This window comes from Oncorhynchus tshawytscha, linkage group LG14, assembly GCF_018296145.1.
Source record: "Oncorhynchus tshawytscha isolate Ot180627B linkage group LG14, Otsh_v2.0, whole genome shotgun sequence".
NCBI lineage: Eukaryota > Metazoa > Chordata > Actinopteri > Salmoniformes > Salmonidae > Oncorhynchus > Oncorhynchus tshawytscha.
Genome location: NC_056442.1, coordinates 18,696,861 through 18,713,880, shown reverse-complemented (window position 1 = coordinate 18,713,880; position 17,020 = coordinate 18,696,861). Strand labels below are relative to the sequence as shown.

Genomic DNA, 17,020 nt, shown 5'->3' with positions numbered 1-17,020 from the left:
TTGAGTCCCTGGCGGCGTAGTGTGTTACTGATGGTAGGCTTTGTTACTTTGGTTCCAGCTCTCTGCAGGTCATTCACTACGTCCACTACGTGTGGTTCTGGGATTTTTGCTCACCATTCTTGTGATAATTTTGATCTCACGGGGCGAGATCTTGCGTGGAGCCCCAGATCGAGGGAGATTATCAGTGGTCTTGTATGTCTTTCATTTCCTAATAATTGCTCCCACAGTTGATTTCTTCAAACCAAGTTGCTTACCTATTGCAGATTCAGTCTTCCCAGCCTGGTGCAGGTCTACAATTTTGTTTCTGGTGTCCTTTGACAGCTCTTTGGTCTTGGCCATAGTGGAGTTTGGAGTGTGGCTGTTTGAGGTTGTGGACAGGTGTCTTTTATACTGATAACAAGTTCAAACAGGTGCCATTAATACAGGTAACGAGTGGAGGACAGAGGAGCCTCTTAAAGAAGAAGTTACAGGTCTGTGAGAGCCAGACATCTTGCTTGTTTGTAGGTGACCAAATACTTATTTTCCACCATAATTTGCAAATAAATTCATAAAAAAATTCTACAATGTGATTTTCTGGATTTTTTTTCCTCATTTTGTCTGTCATATTTGAAGTGTAGCTATGATGAAAATTACAGGCCTCTCTCATCTTTTAAAGTGGGAGAACTTGCACAATTGGTGGCTGACTAAATACTTTTTTGCCCCACTGTATATTTTATGTCAAGATGTCCGGTTTGACTGTTAAGAGAAAATGAACAGGCAGAATATACTAACAACCAAATGATTTAATTTATGGAAACATGACAGAAAACAAGAACCTGAGCTTCAAATCTTCTTTAGTAAAGCTGCTAGAGGGGTTGGGTTAAATGCGGAAGACACATTTCAGTTGAACGCATTCAGTTGTACAACTGACTAGGTATCGCCCTTTCCCTTTACTAGTTTTCCTTTAACTGTCAGTGTGCTAACAGGAGAGTGTCACTCTCCCTTTGCCTGTTTTCAGTTGTCCAAACGACCTCGTCAGCTCCCAGTACTACAGGTAAGCGTACCACTCTTTTAGTATACAAACACTCACTGTCATCGCTGCTGTGTCATTGGTTGAGTTCCACGTCGTCTTTATTGTGGTCATGCTGCGCATTCCAGAAGATCGCTATATCATATCAATGGGATGCTTAGATTTTGGCAAGCGTCGGGAGATCTGATCACCTGTGCAGCGTGACTGCAATAAAAACGACCATGGTATTGCAACAAGGAACTTCATTCATCAGTCATGCTTGCACCTTTTTTTCTCACAATTTTGTTGTTGAGAGATTGATTGGCTAGTTGAGCTTTCCTAGGGGAGGGGGGAAAAAGGAAAGAAAAGAAAAGGAAAAATGCGACGGGTGCTTTTAGCAATGACCAAAATCAGAATTAAAAAAGGTCTCTATGGGTGTATTAAGGTTTATACCGATGAGGACGGTCACGGTTGAGAAACCTTTTATTGACTAACTGGTGTGCAAGAGCTGCTTATTTTCCATGTGTTGATCAGTCATATCATACGAACACATCCCCATGTGTTCTTTGATAACTGTCATAATTAGATGGTAGATTAAATTAAATCTTTATGGGCCGGCTTTCCCAGACACAAATAGATTGACTAGTCCTGACCCGGACTAGAAAGCTATTTCAATGGAGATTCTGGGCTGTCATTGAGCACAGTTTTTAGTCCGGGATTAGGCTCAATTTGGATCCAGGAAACTGGCCATAGAACTCTTACTACAGGGTCATCCTAATTCGGACTATGTTCACTAAATGGTTGCATATCGCCCTATTGCATAAAGATCTGTCTTTGTTTGCACACAGATCAGGAGTGAGGCTGAAACTGTAGCTGTGTGTTGATGGTTAAAGTGCACTCAACATAGTCTTCTGACTCCCATTACCTCAGTGGACCGTTCACGTCATGCCAGGAAATCATTGCCTCCGTCCCTCAGAGGGAAAATCCTGTTTGTTTGTTGTTGCTTTATTGATGACAAAATATGATTAAAACAGCCGGCGCTGCCGCTCCTGGAAATCATTAGGGCATTTTTTTGGAGGGTGCAAACTGCAGAGCCGTTCCTGGTTCCTGTCTCCTGCCTATCTGTGTCTGTAACAAAGACGATAAGTGATTAGGGCCACGCTAAGTAGACAGGGCGGTTGTTGCACAGTCGTTAACAGTGTTAGGTTGCCATAGAGCTGGTGTATTATCGTGATAACTGTGTCCGTGTGGTTTGTCCAGTAACAACAGTAACCCCAGTAACTCCTCCGAAGAGAGTCAAGAAAGGTTTGTGACTTCTGGGCGTTGATGTTGCCACCCACCTAGCACGCTTGGAAGGCTGCCCTGCCCACGCCTCGCTCCACCCAGCTCACAGTGCCTAGACTGAACCCCCCCCCCAGCCACCACCATCACCCTCCACACTCACTCTCTCTCTCCACAGCACCCTCATTCTCTATGCAGGGGAGGGCTTTGTACTCTCTACTCAGGAGGCAACACTTGTGACATGGAATAATTGATAATTTAATAGGATCTCTTTGTGTGTGACTTTGTAATACTGTCTGAAAAAGTATAGTATTACACAACTTTATCTATGTGGAGAGATAGTGGAAAAATATAATTAGATGAAATCTGGAATTATAGTTTTTTTTAAATATTCATACTTTGTTAGTTACAATGTTATCATTTGAATATTTTCTCTGAATGATGCTTCATGAATCATCACAAACATAACCCCCCAAAATGTTTTTGCTTAACCAGGCTGAAAAGTTCCATTTGCATCTGGAGCATTTTGAGTACAAACCCCCTCCTGAGAGAATGGAGTGGTATCACCCATTCTGTACCTTGATGGAAATGGATCCATCCATCTAAATCTGCATCCTTCCTCCAGGGGAGATCCATCCCCAAGTGCACCCATCCACCTCTTTACCTTCCCTCACTCTTTCTCTCTCTCCCTTTGTCCTGCTGCCTCCTACTGTAGTTCTGGTTGGTATTCTCTGACAGAGAAACCAAGCAGCACAACTCTGGAAAGTGTTTCTTCCGACTGATCTTTAGTCCTCAATAAAAAACTTCTTCCATGATGAACAACCTGTTCAGAGACTGCACGCCTGTTCATCACTACCAACACCTGTGCATGCTGTTGTCGCTGAATGATACAAGCGACACTCCTGAATGACATGGACACGCACGCAAGCGCCCACACACATTTTTTAAAATCTGAAACTCCTTAAGAGGGCGACGTTATCACAAAGCATTTACCGGATAGGAAATGACCCGTGGTTCTGCCTCTTCTTCTTTGTCCCACCAGAGGGCAGCGGTGTGATCATCGCTGTCATCATCATCTGTATTCTCCTGCTGGCTATCCTTGGCAGTGTGCTGTACTTCCTGTACAAGAAGGGCAAGATCCCATGTGGGCGTTCGGGCAAGCAGGATCTGTAAGTGTGTTTTCCACAATTTTACTTTAAGGTCTGCAAAATTCCAGAAGCATTCTCAAAATTCTCAGGAATCCTCCACCCAGAATTTCTGGAAGAGCTGTGCATTTTTAGGGAAGGTTTTTGTAATTTTGCAACCATATTTTGGAATCATGATCAGGTAGCTTAATTTGTTGGATATACCTTAGAGGATACCTCTAAAATACTTTGTCATTTTTTCCCCTTCTTCATGATTTTCCCTGATGTGTCATTATCGTTTCTATCGGATACCGTTTTCACATTATTGTGCTGACCCGAAACGTACTGTGCTGGCTCAGAGAGTTTGTTGTCCTTTTTAGTATCGCAACTATGTTGGAGGCATAAACAGGCCAGCTTGGGTTGTCTTGGCTTAGGAATGTGAAAAGGGTATTACATTGGTCATGATGGTGACTGAGCTCGCTCTCTCTCTCTCTAGTACCAAACCGAGTAAGGACAGCACAATGGTGGAGATTAATAATGACAACACGGAGGAGGCCGTGCTTTTAGGTGTCAACGGAGACAAGAAGCCCCCTAGTGACCAGGTAACTATGGACACTGGCTATTTTTTTTTTACCTTCCTCATGAATTGTACAACCACTCATCCAAATGATAGTTAAAATTATATCTTTTAGTATTTGAACTTTAGTGGTTAATACAATGCAATGTTGCGTTGAAGATGTTGAATGTTCCTTACCAGCTGTCCTATGATACAACCTTTAATAGATTGTTTCACTTCTCTGTGTGTGTGTGTGTCCGTCCTCTGGAGTAAAGGGTGATAAGTACATGGACGTGCAGAAGTGAGTGTGGCTGTGTGAAGGGGCGACTCCTGCAGCTGCTCCCAGTCCAGTTCATTCTCTCAGGGTGGGATGGATCCTTTGATGCCTTGTGGCCTACAACTCATCTGATATGTGCTGCAGTTCTCTAACCTGATCCCACATTCTTAGTTCTTTAGCATGGCAGTGGCTAACAAAGGAGGTAGCTACGTTATGTTCAGTCATGTTTATCATTTGCATAACATAGAACATGCAGATCTAGGATCAGCCTAGCAATTTTCCTGAATGGGCTTCTTCTATGCACCCATAGGACCCAGTTAGAGCACAAAATAAGGATGGTTTTATATATATAAATGTACCTTAATCCAAATGCCAACTCAGGCAACCAATCACTGAAGATCAGCCTGGAACTGCTCTTTATGAAGTGTATATATATATATATATATATATATATATATATATTTCTTTATTTAAAATAACCAGAGAAAAACCTTTTAAAAAGACATGGCTAGTTTTGGGTTTGGTGCTTTTTTTTGTTGGTCCAAGGCGTTAGGGCGCGTTCCTCTGCAACATAGTGGAGGAACGTGAACGAACGCCCTGGACCAGAGCTCGCTTTACTCTAGAGGTCCACCTGCTGTTGTTCTGCGTGCGATTGCCTGCCTTCAGTTCCTACTTTGCTAAGGTCTGTACACTGAAACCATGGGTGCCTAATGACAGGCTTACCTACCATGTCTACATGTATATAGCCTGCTTCATCTACCCAACATACAACCTTTAGAGCGATGTTCTCAAAGTGGACTCAAAGTGGTCGTGACATCACATATCATTTAGCAAATTCCGTTTTAGTTTAGTCTTTTTACTTACCCCTGAACCTAACATGTTCATTCACAAAGCCAAAAACAAGTGTAAGGCCTTGTATCCTCCTCTAATCTTTATGAGAGATGGGCCTCGTTTCAATATATCCTTCCTGCTTTCCTTCATTGGAGTGATGGCTAAGCTGACATGACTTGGATAGGTGAAGGCCTGTCCAAATCAGGTCAAAGCAGTGATTTATTCATGGAAGAAAGGATATGTAGTGAAATATCCAGGATTGGGTTATTTTGTACTACAAGAGCCAATAGCAGAGCTCCGATGAAGCCAAAGCTACTGGTTACTTTTTCTTCCGTAAACTGCTGTCTCATTCTTGTACTGTTTGTAAATAAGAGGTTAGAATCACGCTGATATGTTTCCAGTTTCGTAAACATCTGTCCTGCCTTATACATTCAGCCTCATTCTACAAGTCGCAGAATAGCTTACATTCTTTCACACTTGTTTTATCATTCTTCGTGAAAATATCCAGTGCACTGATTTTCTTTACTTTGTTATGATCATTTTTGTCATGCTTTGTTTGTTTTGTCTGTGAATCTCTGGTTTAAGTTGGGTGAGGGAGTGTTTGCGTGTTTAATGCGAGTGAAACTTTAGCTAGTTTTTGATGAAAGTGAAGGTAAAATGGCTCTTTGACCTAGGGGAGAGTGGGGTAAATTAAGCCAAAGGGGTAAGTTTAGCCACCCTTGTTTCTAGGAAACCATACATAAAACTAATAATTTGACCAAAATGGGAAGAGGTCATAATTTCAGGGAGTCTGTGAAGGAAGTAAAATGTACATGTAAAAAGTGGTAAGCAAGTTAGGTAAACAATTTTTTTTATCTTCACCAAGTCAAATGCATTTGTGTTACCGGGTTCATGATGCTTGTGTCTAAACCAAAGTAGATAATTTTAAGATTGTTATATACACACACATCAGTTTGGGTCTCTGTAAGCTTCAATATGAGGTCCTAAACCTAGCATGAGGGCTAATATCATCAATGTTCGCCTTGGCGTAAGTTGAGCAAATGTGTTTCTCTTCCCAGGAGTAATGTAAGACATTATCGCTGGGATATGGGTTAACAGGACCTAGCCTATGTTAAGTGTTTTTAAAAATAAATTAAGTGGTGTTAAAAGATGCTACAAATTATTTAAAAGAAAAAACTATTGTGATCGTGTTGAACTGTGTTTGGGAAATAAAGTCAGACATGGTTTTAAGAGAAGTAGTAGTAATATTTCCTTCAGTACAGACATTTGTAGGCGGCTTAACTTACCTTATCGTACGTTGTGCCAAGAGACCACTTTCTTTGGACAAGCTGTCTTCAAAACTAAATGTCCACATTATTATTATTATTTCCAGGGATACACAACATTCTGACATGCATGTAGATAACTTTGTTAGAACACTATATTTTCCTTGATTGAGTGATGCTAAACATAAATTTTTTTTTAAAAATGGCTCAACTTACCCCACTCTCCCCAATGGCAAATAAACTATATTTATAATTCAAACAGGCACTCGCACATCTGAGCCAACTTTGTTGCAGGTGCATGGTAACAGTTGAATAACATGAGAAAAAAGAAGAAACCTGCATACTGCTCGTGCTAGCATCACTACTCTTTACATATTGGCCTCGAGGCCTTCGTCAATAGTAAAAAATAAAATAGACTAAAAACCTGACGAAGGCCTTGAGGCAGATACATAAGGAGCAGTGATACTAGCAAGAGTAGTGTGTGGGTTTCTTATTTTTCTCTCCAATATAAACTACATGAAAGTCATCGGAACAGGGACTAAATGTTAAACTCTGATAGTGTTTTACACAGAACCCCTCTTGAAATGCTATGCTATGCTACCTAGGTGTTTTCATTCTACAAACAAAATTGCAAGAATTAGTTATATCAGTTGGTCAGACTAACATTTCTACACCAGAGAATGGCTCGATAACAATACACTCCTTAGTTTGAGCTTTCTTAAATCACAACAGGTAAGATTCCAAGAGCTCGCCCATGGCTATGTTAAAACACAACCCAGAAGTTACTCTTATTAATAACTAAAGACACTACAGGTTAAAAGGTAGTTTGCTTAAGTCTGCATCAAATCATTAGGGCCACCAGTTTTACTCATGGTCCTCCCAATCAAATGTGTTACGGTACAATCTGAGGAGAAAAGTATGACAGTCATCAATCTTTGATAGTATGAAGTCAAATGTAAGTTCTGTACTGTCTAATTACAGCCTTCAATATCTCCCCTTTTCACCATTTTTTATTTTGACGTTTTTGACAAGAACTCAGTGTTCATTTTGTTAATAAAAAAAAAAAAGTCTAATGGTCTATCACTTGCAAAGACTGATTTACTTCAGGACAGGTGAACGGATTCCTTTTGTTTGTAAAAACTTTTTTTAATTATTAAGTAAATGCCAAATAAAAATGCATGTTCAATGAAAAACGTGTCCCTCTTCAAGCCTGAAAAGACTGTACCTCATCTTGACAATCTGCAACTTTCCGTAAAAAAAAAACAGGACTAACAAGCAATTGATAGAAAGAATACTGTATATACTCCAAATATAAACATAGTGAGAAGAGAAGATCACTTTCGGCTTGTGAAGACAGGAATGTATGCTGTACTACAGTAGCTGGTCATCTCCCATGATTCCCACATTTCTTCCCAAGAGTACTAAAACATATTCAGATAAGTAATGGATTTGGGAGTTTTATGCTATTTTTAATCGATACCAAGATGAGGGGAACAAGAATTGGCTGTACCGGGCCAAAATGCAGAACGGATCTTAGACCTTTCTTAAGAACATGGTAAGAATTGTTAGCACCATTGTCAAGGTGTGTTCACGCAGGGATGACTGTTGGAGGTTGACTGGTAGATTGTCCGCTTATCACTGGAATATGAAATGGAGGAAAAGCGCACACCAATGTTGACACTTAAAACATGTTCAAGTTCACCGTAGAACCTAAAGGCTGCGTTCCGATTTCCACCCTTCTCCCAAAGTGTGCAGTTGCACAGTGCACACTCCCCATTCATGGACTTTAAAGTATTCAGTGTAAGCGTGAGGTAGTTTCCAATATTGTTAAATCTATGACTGCATGCTTCGGGACTCAGGAGAAGGGTGGAGAATCAGGGCATTGCCCAACTGAGGTTCTCTTCGTCCGTTCTTTGTGATTCAAGTGACAAGACACGATTGCATCAAATTGAGGGCTGTCTATGATAATGGACACAGTGGAAATATAGATTATGATAAAGATAAATGATTATGGACAAAATAAATGCAGCATAGCATAGCAATGCATATTTTTTTATTTTTTTAAAAAGAAAAATGCTTCAAATTCCAGAAAAGAAAAACATGATTTTGTGATGTTTTGGGGGAGGAGTACAGCAGTAAATTAATAAATACGTTTATAATGGAAAATGCATAACAAAAAACAATGGAGTCTGAAAGGTCCACATTATCGGACCATCCACATGCATAGACAGGCAGATGTTTTAAACCAAAGCTGACGTCGGGGCACTGATGGCAGTTTAGACCTTGGTAGTGAGAAAAGCTGAAGCAGTAAGGCAGCGAGAGAGAGAGAAGTGGACACTTGCCCAATCCCAAACCGACCCATAGCCCCTATGCACTTCGGGAGGAGTGAGGGAATTCGGTAAATACAATTAGCAGAAAATGCCTCTTTTCCTATCAGAAGGCAAGAGGGAGCAATTACCATATTACTCCTAAAAAAGGTGCACAGGGGGCTAGGGTTTGATTTGGGATTGGCCAAGTTTCCTCCAAAAGCCCAAGCCAACAGCAAGCCTGGGGCACAATCAGCAGTTATGTATAAAACATGGAAAATGCATTTTTCTGCAACACAGGTGTTGCGACACATGTGAACCAGAGTAGAGGGAGATTGCTCAAGGACTGTGTTCAGCTATGGATAAGTACCGTTAAACTGAGACTTGACGTCTTTACTTACACTTTTAATAAACAGTATATAGCACTGTGCATACTTCCAAAGTGACGAGCATTAAAAAGTTCAATAAACGCCTCGACGGTTGAAGAGAAAAATGGCAGAGGACAGACAGCTCCCTCTTCTGGTAAAAAAATGGAACAATTCCACATGGGGAAAGGAGTTTGATGTGTAATGTGGTGACGTCGTCCAATAGGCAGGAGGCGTATAGGTAAGAACCAATACTGGACTATCTTTAGACCAACGGGCTGAAAACATGCTCTCACGTCAGACAATGCCTTATTCTAGTCACCAGGAGAACATTACTGACACTTCTAAACATATGGCACTGCGCACAAAATTATCCACAAAAGTATACAAAAACCTTTTTTTTGGGGGGGTATCAAATCTGACATGTACAGGAATGCAAATTGAAATAAAACATAGCAATTCACATATTTTAAATCAGTAACTATACACTTAATTTTTAAAGTGACAGTATCGTAGCACAAATTGGTATAGTATGTAGAAAAAAGGTCCATATGCACTTACAGTGCCTTCAGAACGTATTCACACCCCTTGACTTTTTCCACATTTTGTTGTTGTGCTACAGCTTGAAGTTTAAACTCGATACAATTTAGATGTTATGTCACGGACCTACACATAACAGCCCATAACGTCAAAGTGGAAAATATTTTTTTAAATGTTTACAAATTCATTAAAAATGAGAAGCGGTCTTGAGTCAATAAGTATTCAACCCCCCCCTTAGCAAGTCACATAAGTTGCATGGACTGATTCCGTGTGCAATAATAGTGTTTAACATGTTTTCTGAATAACTACCTCATCCCTGTAACCCACACATACAGTTATCTGTGAGGTCCCTCAGTTGAGCAGTGAATTTCAAACACAGACTGAACAATAAAGGCCAGGGAAGTTTTCCAATGCCTTGCAAAGAAGGGCACCTATTGGTATAAAAATCAGACATTGGAATATCCCTTTGAGCTTGGTGAAGTTATTAATTACACTTTGGATGGTGTATCAACACACCTAGTCATTAGAAAGATTCAGGGATCCTCCTAACTCAGTTTTCTGGAGAGGAAGGAAAATGCCCAGGGATTTCAACAAGAGACCAATGGTGACTTCAAAACAGTTCCAGGGTTTAACGGTTGTGATAGGATAAAACTGAGGATAGATCAACAACATTGTTGTTACTCCACAATACTAACCCAATTGATAGAATGAAAAGGACGCCTGTGCAGAAGAAAAATATTTCAAAAACATACATCCTGTTGTAATACCACAAAATATGTGGCAAAGAAATTCACTTTTAATCCAGAATACAAAGGGTTCAATTTGGAGCAAACCAATACAACAGAGCACCAATCCCAATATTTTCAGCATAGTGGTGGCTGGATCATGTTATGGGTATGCGTGTAATCGTTAAGGACTGGGGAGCTTTCCAGGATAAAAATAAATAAAACGGAATGGAGCTAACCACAGGCAAAATAGGAAAACCTGGTTCCGTCTGCCTACCACCAGACAATATGAGATGAATTCACCTTTCAGCAGGACAAGGTCAAATCTACACAGAAGTTGCTTACCAAGAAGACAGTGCATGTTCACAAGTGGCTGAGTTAGTTTTACTTAAATCTGCTTGAAAATCTATGGCAAGAGTGGAAAATGGTTGTCTAGCAATGATCAACAACCAATTTGATAGAGCTTGAAGAATATTTTTTTTTAAAGAATGTGCAAATATTGTACAATCCAGGAGTGCAACGCTCTTTAGAGACTTAACCAGAAAGACTCACAGCTGTAAATCGCTGCCAAAGGTGATTCTAACACATATTGACTCAGGGGTGTGAAAACTTATGCAAATGAGATTTCTGCATTTCATTTACAACACATTTGTAAACATGTTTTCAATTTGTCATTATGTGGTAGTGTGTGTCGATGGGTGAGAAATGTGTGTGTCATCCATTTTGTATTCAGGCTGTAACAACAACATGGAATAAGTCTAAGGGTATAAATCCTTTCTGAAGGCAAATACGGAAAGTATTCAGACCCCTTGACTTTTCCCACATTTTGTTACATTACAGCCTTATTTGAAAATGAATGAAATAAATTCCTCAAATCAACACACCATAATGACACGGCAAAAACAGGGTTTTAGAAATGTTTGCTAATGTACTAAAAATTTAAAAAAACAGAAATACCTTATTTATATAAGTACTCAGACCCTCTGCTATGAGTCTCAAAATTGAGCTCATGTGCATTCTGTTTCCATTGACCATCCTTCAGATGTTTCTACAACTTGAGTCCACCTGTGGTAATTTCAATTGTCTGGACATGATTTGGAAAGGCACACACACACGTCTATATTTAAGGTCCCACAGTTTATAGTGCATGTCAGAGCAAAAACCAAGCCATGAGGTCAAATTAATTGTCCGTAGAGCTCCGAGACAGGATTGTGTTAAGGCACAGATCTGGGGAAGGGTACCAAAAAATGTCTGCAGCATTGAAGATCCCAAAGAACACAGTGGCTTCCATCATTCTTAAATTAAAGAAGTTTGGAACCACCAAGACTCTTCCTAGAGTTGGCCACCTGGCCAAACTGAGCAACCGGGGGAGAAGGGCCTTGGGCAGGGAGGTGACCAAGAATCTGATGGTCACTCTGACAGAGCTCTAGAGTTCCTCTGTGGAGATGGGAGGAACATCCAGAAGGACAACAATCTCTGCAGCACTCCACCAAGCAGGAATTGATGGTAGAGTGGCCAGACGGAAGCCACTCCTCAGCCAAAAGGCACATGACAGCTGGCTTGGAGTTGCCAAAAGGCACCTAAAGGACTCTCAAACCATTAGAAATAAGATTTTCTGGTCTGAGGAAACCAAGATTGAACTCTTTGGCCTAAATGTCAAGCGTCACCTAGAGAAGAAACATGGCACCATCCCTACGGTGAAGTATGGTGGGGGCAGCATCATGCTGTGGGAATGTTTTTCAGTGGAAGGGACCGGGAGACTAGTCAGAATTGAGGGAAAGATAAACGGAGGATAGTACAGAGAGATCCTTGATGAAAACCTAATCCAGAGCGCTCAGGACCTCGGCCAAGGTTCATCTTCCAACCAGACAATGACCTTAAGTACACAGCCAAGACAACGCAGGAGTGGTTTCGGGACAAGTCTCTGAATGTCCTTGAGTTGCCCAGCCAGAGCCCAGACAAGAACCCGATCGAACATCTCTGGAGAGACCTGAAAATAGCTGTGCAGCGACGCTCCCCATCCAACCTGACTGAGCTTGAGAAGGTCTGCAGAGAAAAATGTGAGAAACTCCCCAAATACAGGTTTGCCAAGCTTGTAGCTTCATACCAAAGAAGACACGAGGCTGCCAAAGGAGCTTCAACAAGTACTGAGTAAAGGGTCTGAATACTTATGTAAATGTAATGTTTTTTACAATTTTTATACATTTGCAAAAATGTATTATGGGGTATTGCGTATAGATTGATGAGGAGGAAAAAAACATTTAAACCATTTTAGAATAAGGCTGTAAAAAAAAGTGGAAAAGTCAAGGTGTTCGAATACTTTCCGAATGCACTGTACATGTTCATACCTAGACAAGAATCAGTACAGTAATTAATATTACAGGAAAAGCAATTCCGTTCTGAAACCTCACAAACTCTATTTATTTTTGTAATTTTAACCCTCTTTTCCCCCCCCAATTTTGTGATTAAGAACTTGTCTCATCGCTGCAACTCCTCATCGGGCTCGGGAGAGGCGAGAGCAGAGTAATGCGTCCTCTGAAACATGACCCCCCCAAACCACACTTCTTAGTACCCGCTCGCTTAACTCAGAAGCCAGCTGCACCAATGTGTCGGAGGAAACACAGTTCAACTGGCGATCGTCGTCAGCCTGCAGACACACAGCCCACCACAAGGAGTCACTAGAGCACGATGAGCCAAGTAAAGCCCCACCGACCAAACCCCTTCCCTAACCCGGATGGCGCGGGCCAATTGTGCACCACCCTATGTGACTCGGTAATGGGAGCAAACCCCAGGCTGTAGTGACGCCGCAACACTGCAATGCAGTGCCTTAGACTGCTGTCACTCGGGAGGCGAAACCACACAATCCCTATTGAACATGGTGCACTCAAAAGTTACATCATGTTTCGCTCAAGGCAACTAGGAACAGAAGAAAAATAAACTAAGGACACCACAAACCTCGTTCAGTCTGGAGACTGAGATACAGTTGAGAAGCTAGCCGATAAGATGATTCTACAGCCCATTGCGACAATCCCATTAACAGAGCCTCTCCACCTTTAGGGGTGAAGTCAATGTACCTCAATAGTACCTGTCTTGGAGATAAAATTATGGGAATTTGAGCCAGTGCAATTTCTACATTTTAACCAACAATGTAAGAGAAGTCAGCACAAGATGATGTGCAAGTTATGATGACAATTAGTTATAGGTTACTTTTGTCAATTCGTGTGGACTTTCACATATTCATCGGTGTAGCCTCCCTAAAAATAGAAGTTTCTGGATTGCGTTCAAACTCTGAAGGTCCTATAACCACTGAATCGGAACACTCAAAAGTCAATGAAGACCTATCATGTAGTCATACAGGAACATGGTGCACCTACTGTATTCAATGAGTATATTCGTTAGTTTAACAATATGTTGTCAACTCATTGAGTCAAGACGAGTCGGAACAGTCCATGTGAAAAGTCACTTGTCTGGTTAGTGTACATATGGTATTCCTGAGTTACAGATCGGATTGCAAAATTCCAGAAATGTTCCCACAATTCCCAGGTTTTCCTGGAATCAGGAAGTAATAACAGGGAGGGGAATCCTAAAACTTGGAAATTCTCCAACCAGGATTTTGGGGAAACCTCTCCGTGAAAACAGAGAACAAAATTTCCACATTCCCAACTGGTCCACAAACCCTGCTGTTACGTTGACCCAAACAACGGATGTAATATCTCTGTAGGAAAAATAAAGTAAAACACTCCTTATAACCCTGTCAATGTGTGACCGGAAAGGTTTACAAAAATAAATAAGAGTTATATAGAATGTGCAACTTTCTGTCTCCTTTTGGGGGGGGGGGTGCAACTCATCAACATTTTGGGTGTGCGTCTCAACATGTCCTTGTTCCCTTAAGCTACTGGGCTTTTTGCAGCTGTGCAATTAAGACAATCCTTAATAACAAAGCTTGCACAACATCCAATTTCATCTGGATTAGATGTACTCCCCTTTTCAGTGGAGGCATTTACAATACAGACGTTTGACTGAGTTATGGCACTGTTCCTTTTCTTCAATCACATGGTTCGTTCTGCCGGTGCTACCACTTCGGTCAATATGCTGACAGTGCGATTTATGATGTCATCATAATTCCCCTAAAGGCTATCCAGTCCAACACTAAAGATAAGAAAACAACTGAATTCAGCTTGAATTGCACAACCCAAGCTGCTTGCATTTTCAAGTATGCTACATCACCAAATAAAGAACACAAATTAGATACTGTCACTTTAAAAAAAAAAAAAGAGGTTAAACAACAATATTCACAAATGTACATTTAAGGCTTAATAGTATAGCAATAACAATAGTAGCAGCAGTAAAGCACTTCTGAATTAATAACAACAATAATGATCATAATAATAATATATTATTAAAGTAAATCGATGACATATTTTTTTTTCTTTCACAACGCTGAACAGCTTCGGAGTACGTCTCGGACGAAGCTCTCCTCATGTCGGAGCTGTGTTCAACACATCATAAAATCTTGGCCCGGTACTGGGCCTTTATAGAATCCGTCAATACTTTTTTGCCCACCGTTAGATTTAAGTACACTTTGCCCCTCCCATTCAGACGATTGGTAGAGAGAAGTATGTTTAGAAAGAGCACTACATTTAAGGAAGAACGACCAACCCACATTCATTTTGCACAGGGATAGAAGAGAGATTGGGACATGGGCCAATCGGGACCTCCCAGATGACTTCGATTGATTAGATCTGACAGAATGGGAGTGGGAGTGAGAGAGAGAACCCCCTCTTCCACTGCGCTAACATAGACATCCAAGTCATCCGAAGTTGGTATCACACATTTGTGTGGCTTAACAGCAGAGCCAGGACTGCCTCTAAAAACCGTCTTAGTGAAAAAACTAAACACAGGCTTCCCAGTCCCAGTTTGGTCATCGAAATCACTGATGAGGCGATCAGATGTAGGAAATAAAGCTACCCACAGTAGAAAATGATGCATATAGCTAATAACACAGTCAAAACAGCTTTGCTTTTCACCGGGCTTAAGTCAAATTGTCAACCGTGAACTCGGTCAGCCATCACGCGTCCCTACCCTAGTAGCCAAGTCAATGGCCAGACACACCTAACACACATCCCAGACAAAGACACATCCCCTATGGGTTTAACCTTTCCCTTAGCTGTAGATCACTTGAAAGCGCACACACACAAACCACACACTGGGCTACAACCTTAGCTGGAGATGACAGTCCAGACCTCTAACACTAACATTATGCTACTTTGAGGCAACACACAAACACTAATTTCCCCCAGAAAGTACCGAAGCAATATCATTAAAAAGGCCACATTTGACATGTTGCCAAATGTTTAGGAAACGCCTGCTTCTAAATGCTAAACCAAGTCTGTCTTTCTCCTCAAAGTGAGGGCTGGGGACTATAGAAGGGTGCTCTCTCGCTCAGAGCGGCTTCAAATAACCACCATCTTTGTCCTCTGCAATCTATCCTTAACATGAACGACATGAAAAAAAACAACAACCTTCGAAGCGGAACTCATTGGAAATATATATGTATACATTATACACATTTAATATATATTTTGTTATATATTAAATTCTTATATAGACACACGTACATGTCTTTTTGTGTTGCGAGGTGTCGATTACATTTCGGTAGAGGCCTCGGGAGGATGCGAAAACGACTGAGAAAGACCGCCGAAGCTTCGGTTGCATGATGAGCCATATCAGCATCACCACATGGGATATGGAGAGTGGCCCTGCAGCACATTACAAAAGGCGTCCAGACTCTCTTGAGAAATCACGTGGAGTGCAGGGCTCGGAGTCACACACAGTTAGCATCGAGCTAGCTTTGAGAGTGCGCCGAACAGGAGACTGCAGGGGCTCCGGTTAGCACTGAAGCGCTAGTACTGCAGGCGATGGGCTTTGGGCTGAGCTGGGCAGGGCTGGAGCAGAGGAGGTACTATGTAAGAATGTGCGCCGTGGAGGGAATGGAGACAAACTCGCGCAGGATATTCTTGGCCATCTCCATATTGTTCTGTGCAATCATCAGGGCTTTCTGGATGTCCTGGTAGGTATAGCCTTGGCTCATGAGATGCTCAATCTCGCTGGTGATCTGGGGGTTGGCTACTCCTCCACCTCCTTCTCCCGACCCTCCTCCACCTCCTCCAGTGCCTGATCCAGGAGGTATGGGGCTGCGCCGGCGCTCTGAGTTGAAGCGGCGGGGGAGGGGCTTGGGCGGCCGCTCTGGGGCGTCACTGGACTCTGAGAAGGCTACAAGAACAGGAAGGAAAATAGAACAGCATTCGCATCAAACCACAGAACAACAAGCAGCATCCACATTACAATTCAGTTCTCCTGCCCAAAACTCGCAATTCGCAATCCTAAATCTTGAAGACTTAAATACAGGAATAATACATGAGGAACAACCTTGTTAAATACTCAGGGGTGGTCAACCATCAGGGATGCACTGGGCCAGGAGTTTTTCCTCAACCCATGACTGGGACAGAAAAACTCTGGGCTCTAGTAACAGCCTATATCTTACAATTGCAGATGAGAATTGGCTATTTATTTAGCTCAAACCTGGTGCACCGTTTGTTGTACATGTCTTTATCAAATAAAGTACCTAGGGTCCAGTGTTCCCTGGTCAGATGAGGTCAGAAGAAACTCTCCGCCCTACAAATTAACTATAAGGGTCTGAAACACACGGCTCTGAAGCCACATGCGGCTCGAACTACCCCCCCTTTGAAACTCCTGACCCTA

The 17,020-nt window shown here is 41.6% G+C and overlaps 2 protein-coding genes across 5 annotated transcripts in view; one reads left to right on the top strand and one right to left on the bottom strand.

Annotated features, from left to right (window-relative positions):
• The window catches only part of LOC112267351 (cell surface glycoprotein MUC18), a 99,355-nt gene extending 91,955 nt beyond the window's left edge, over positions 1-7,400 (top strand). For 2 of the 4 annotated variants that reach the window (XM_042297089.1, XM_042297088.1), the window contains exons 14-18: positions 998-1,033; positions 2,249-2,293; positions 3,312-3,438; positions 3,890-3,995; positions 4,225-7,400. In XM_042297089.1, the coding sequence (XP_042153023.1) occupies positions 998-1,033; positions 2,249-2,293; positions 3,312-3,438; positions 3,890-3,995; positions 4,225-4,254 (344 nt within the window). In that variant the 3' untranslated portion in view covers positions 4,255-7,400. Of the gene's footprint in view, positions 1-997; positions 1,034-2,248; positions 2,294-3,311; positions 3,439-3,889; positions 3,996-4,219 lie in introns of all 4 variants that reach the window. The other 2 variants (XM_042297090.1, XM_042297091.1) reach the window with 2 other exon arrangements.
• Positions 7,401-12,482: 5,082 nt separating this feature from the next.
• LOC112266723 (E3 ubiquitin-protein ligase CBL) overlaps positions 12,483-17,020 on the bottom strand; it is a 36,803-nt gene continuing 32,265 nt past the window's right edge. Inside the window, exon 16 of the mRNA XM_024444452.2 lies at positions 12,483-16,531. Coding sequence (XP_024300220.1) covers positions 16,221-16,531 — 311 coding nt within the window. The 3' untranslated portion in view covers positions 12,483-16,220. The remainder of the gene's footprint in view (positions 16,532-17,020) is intronic.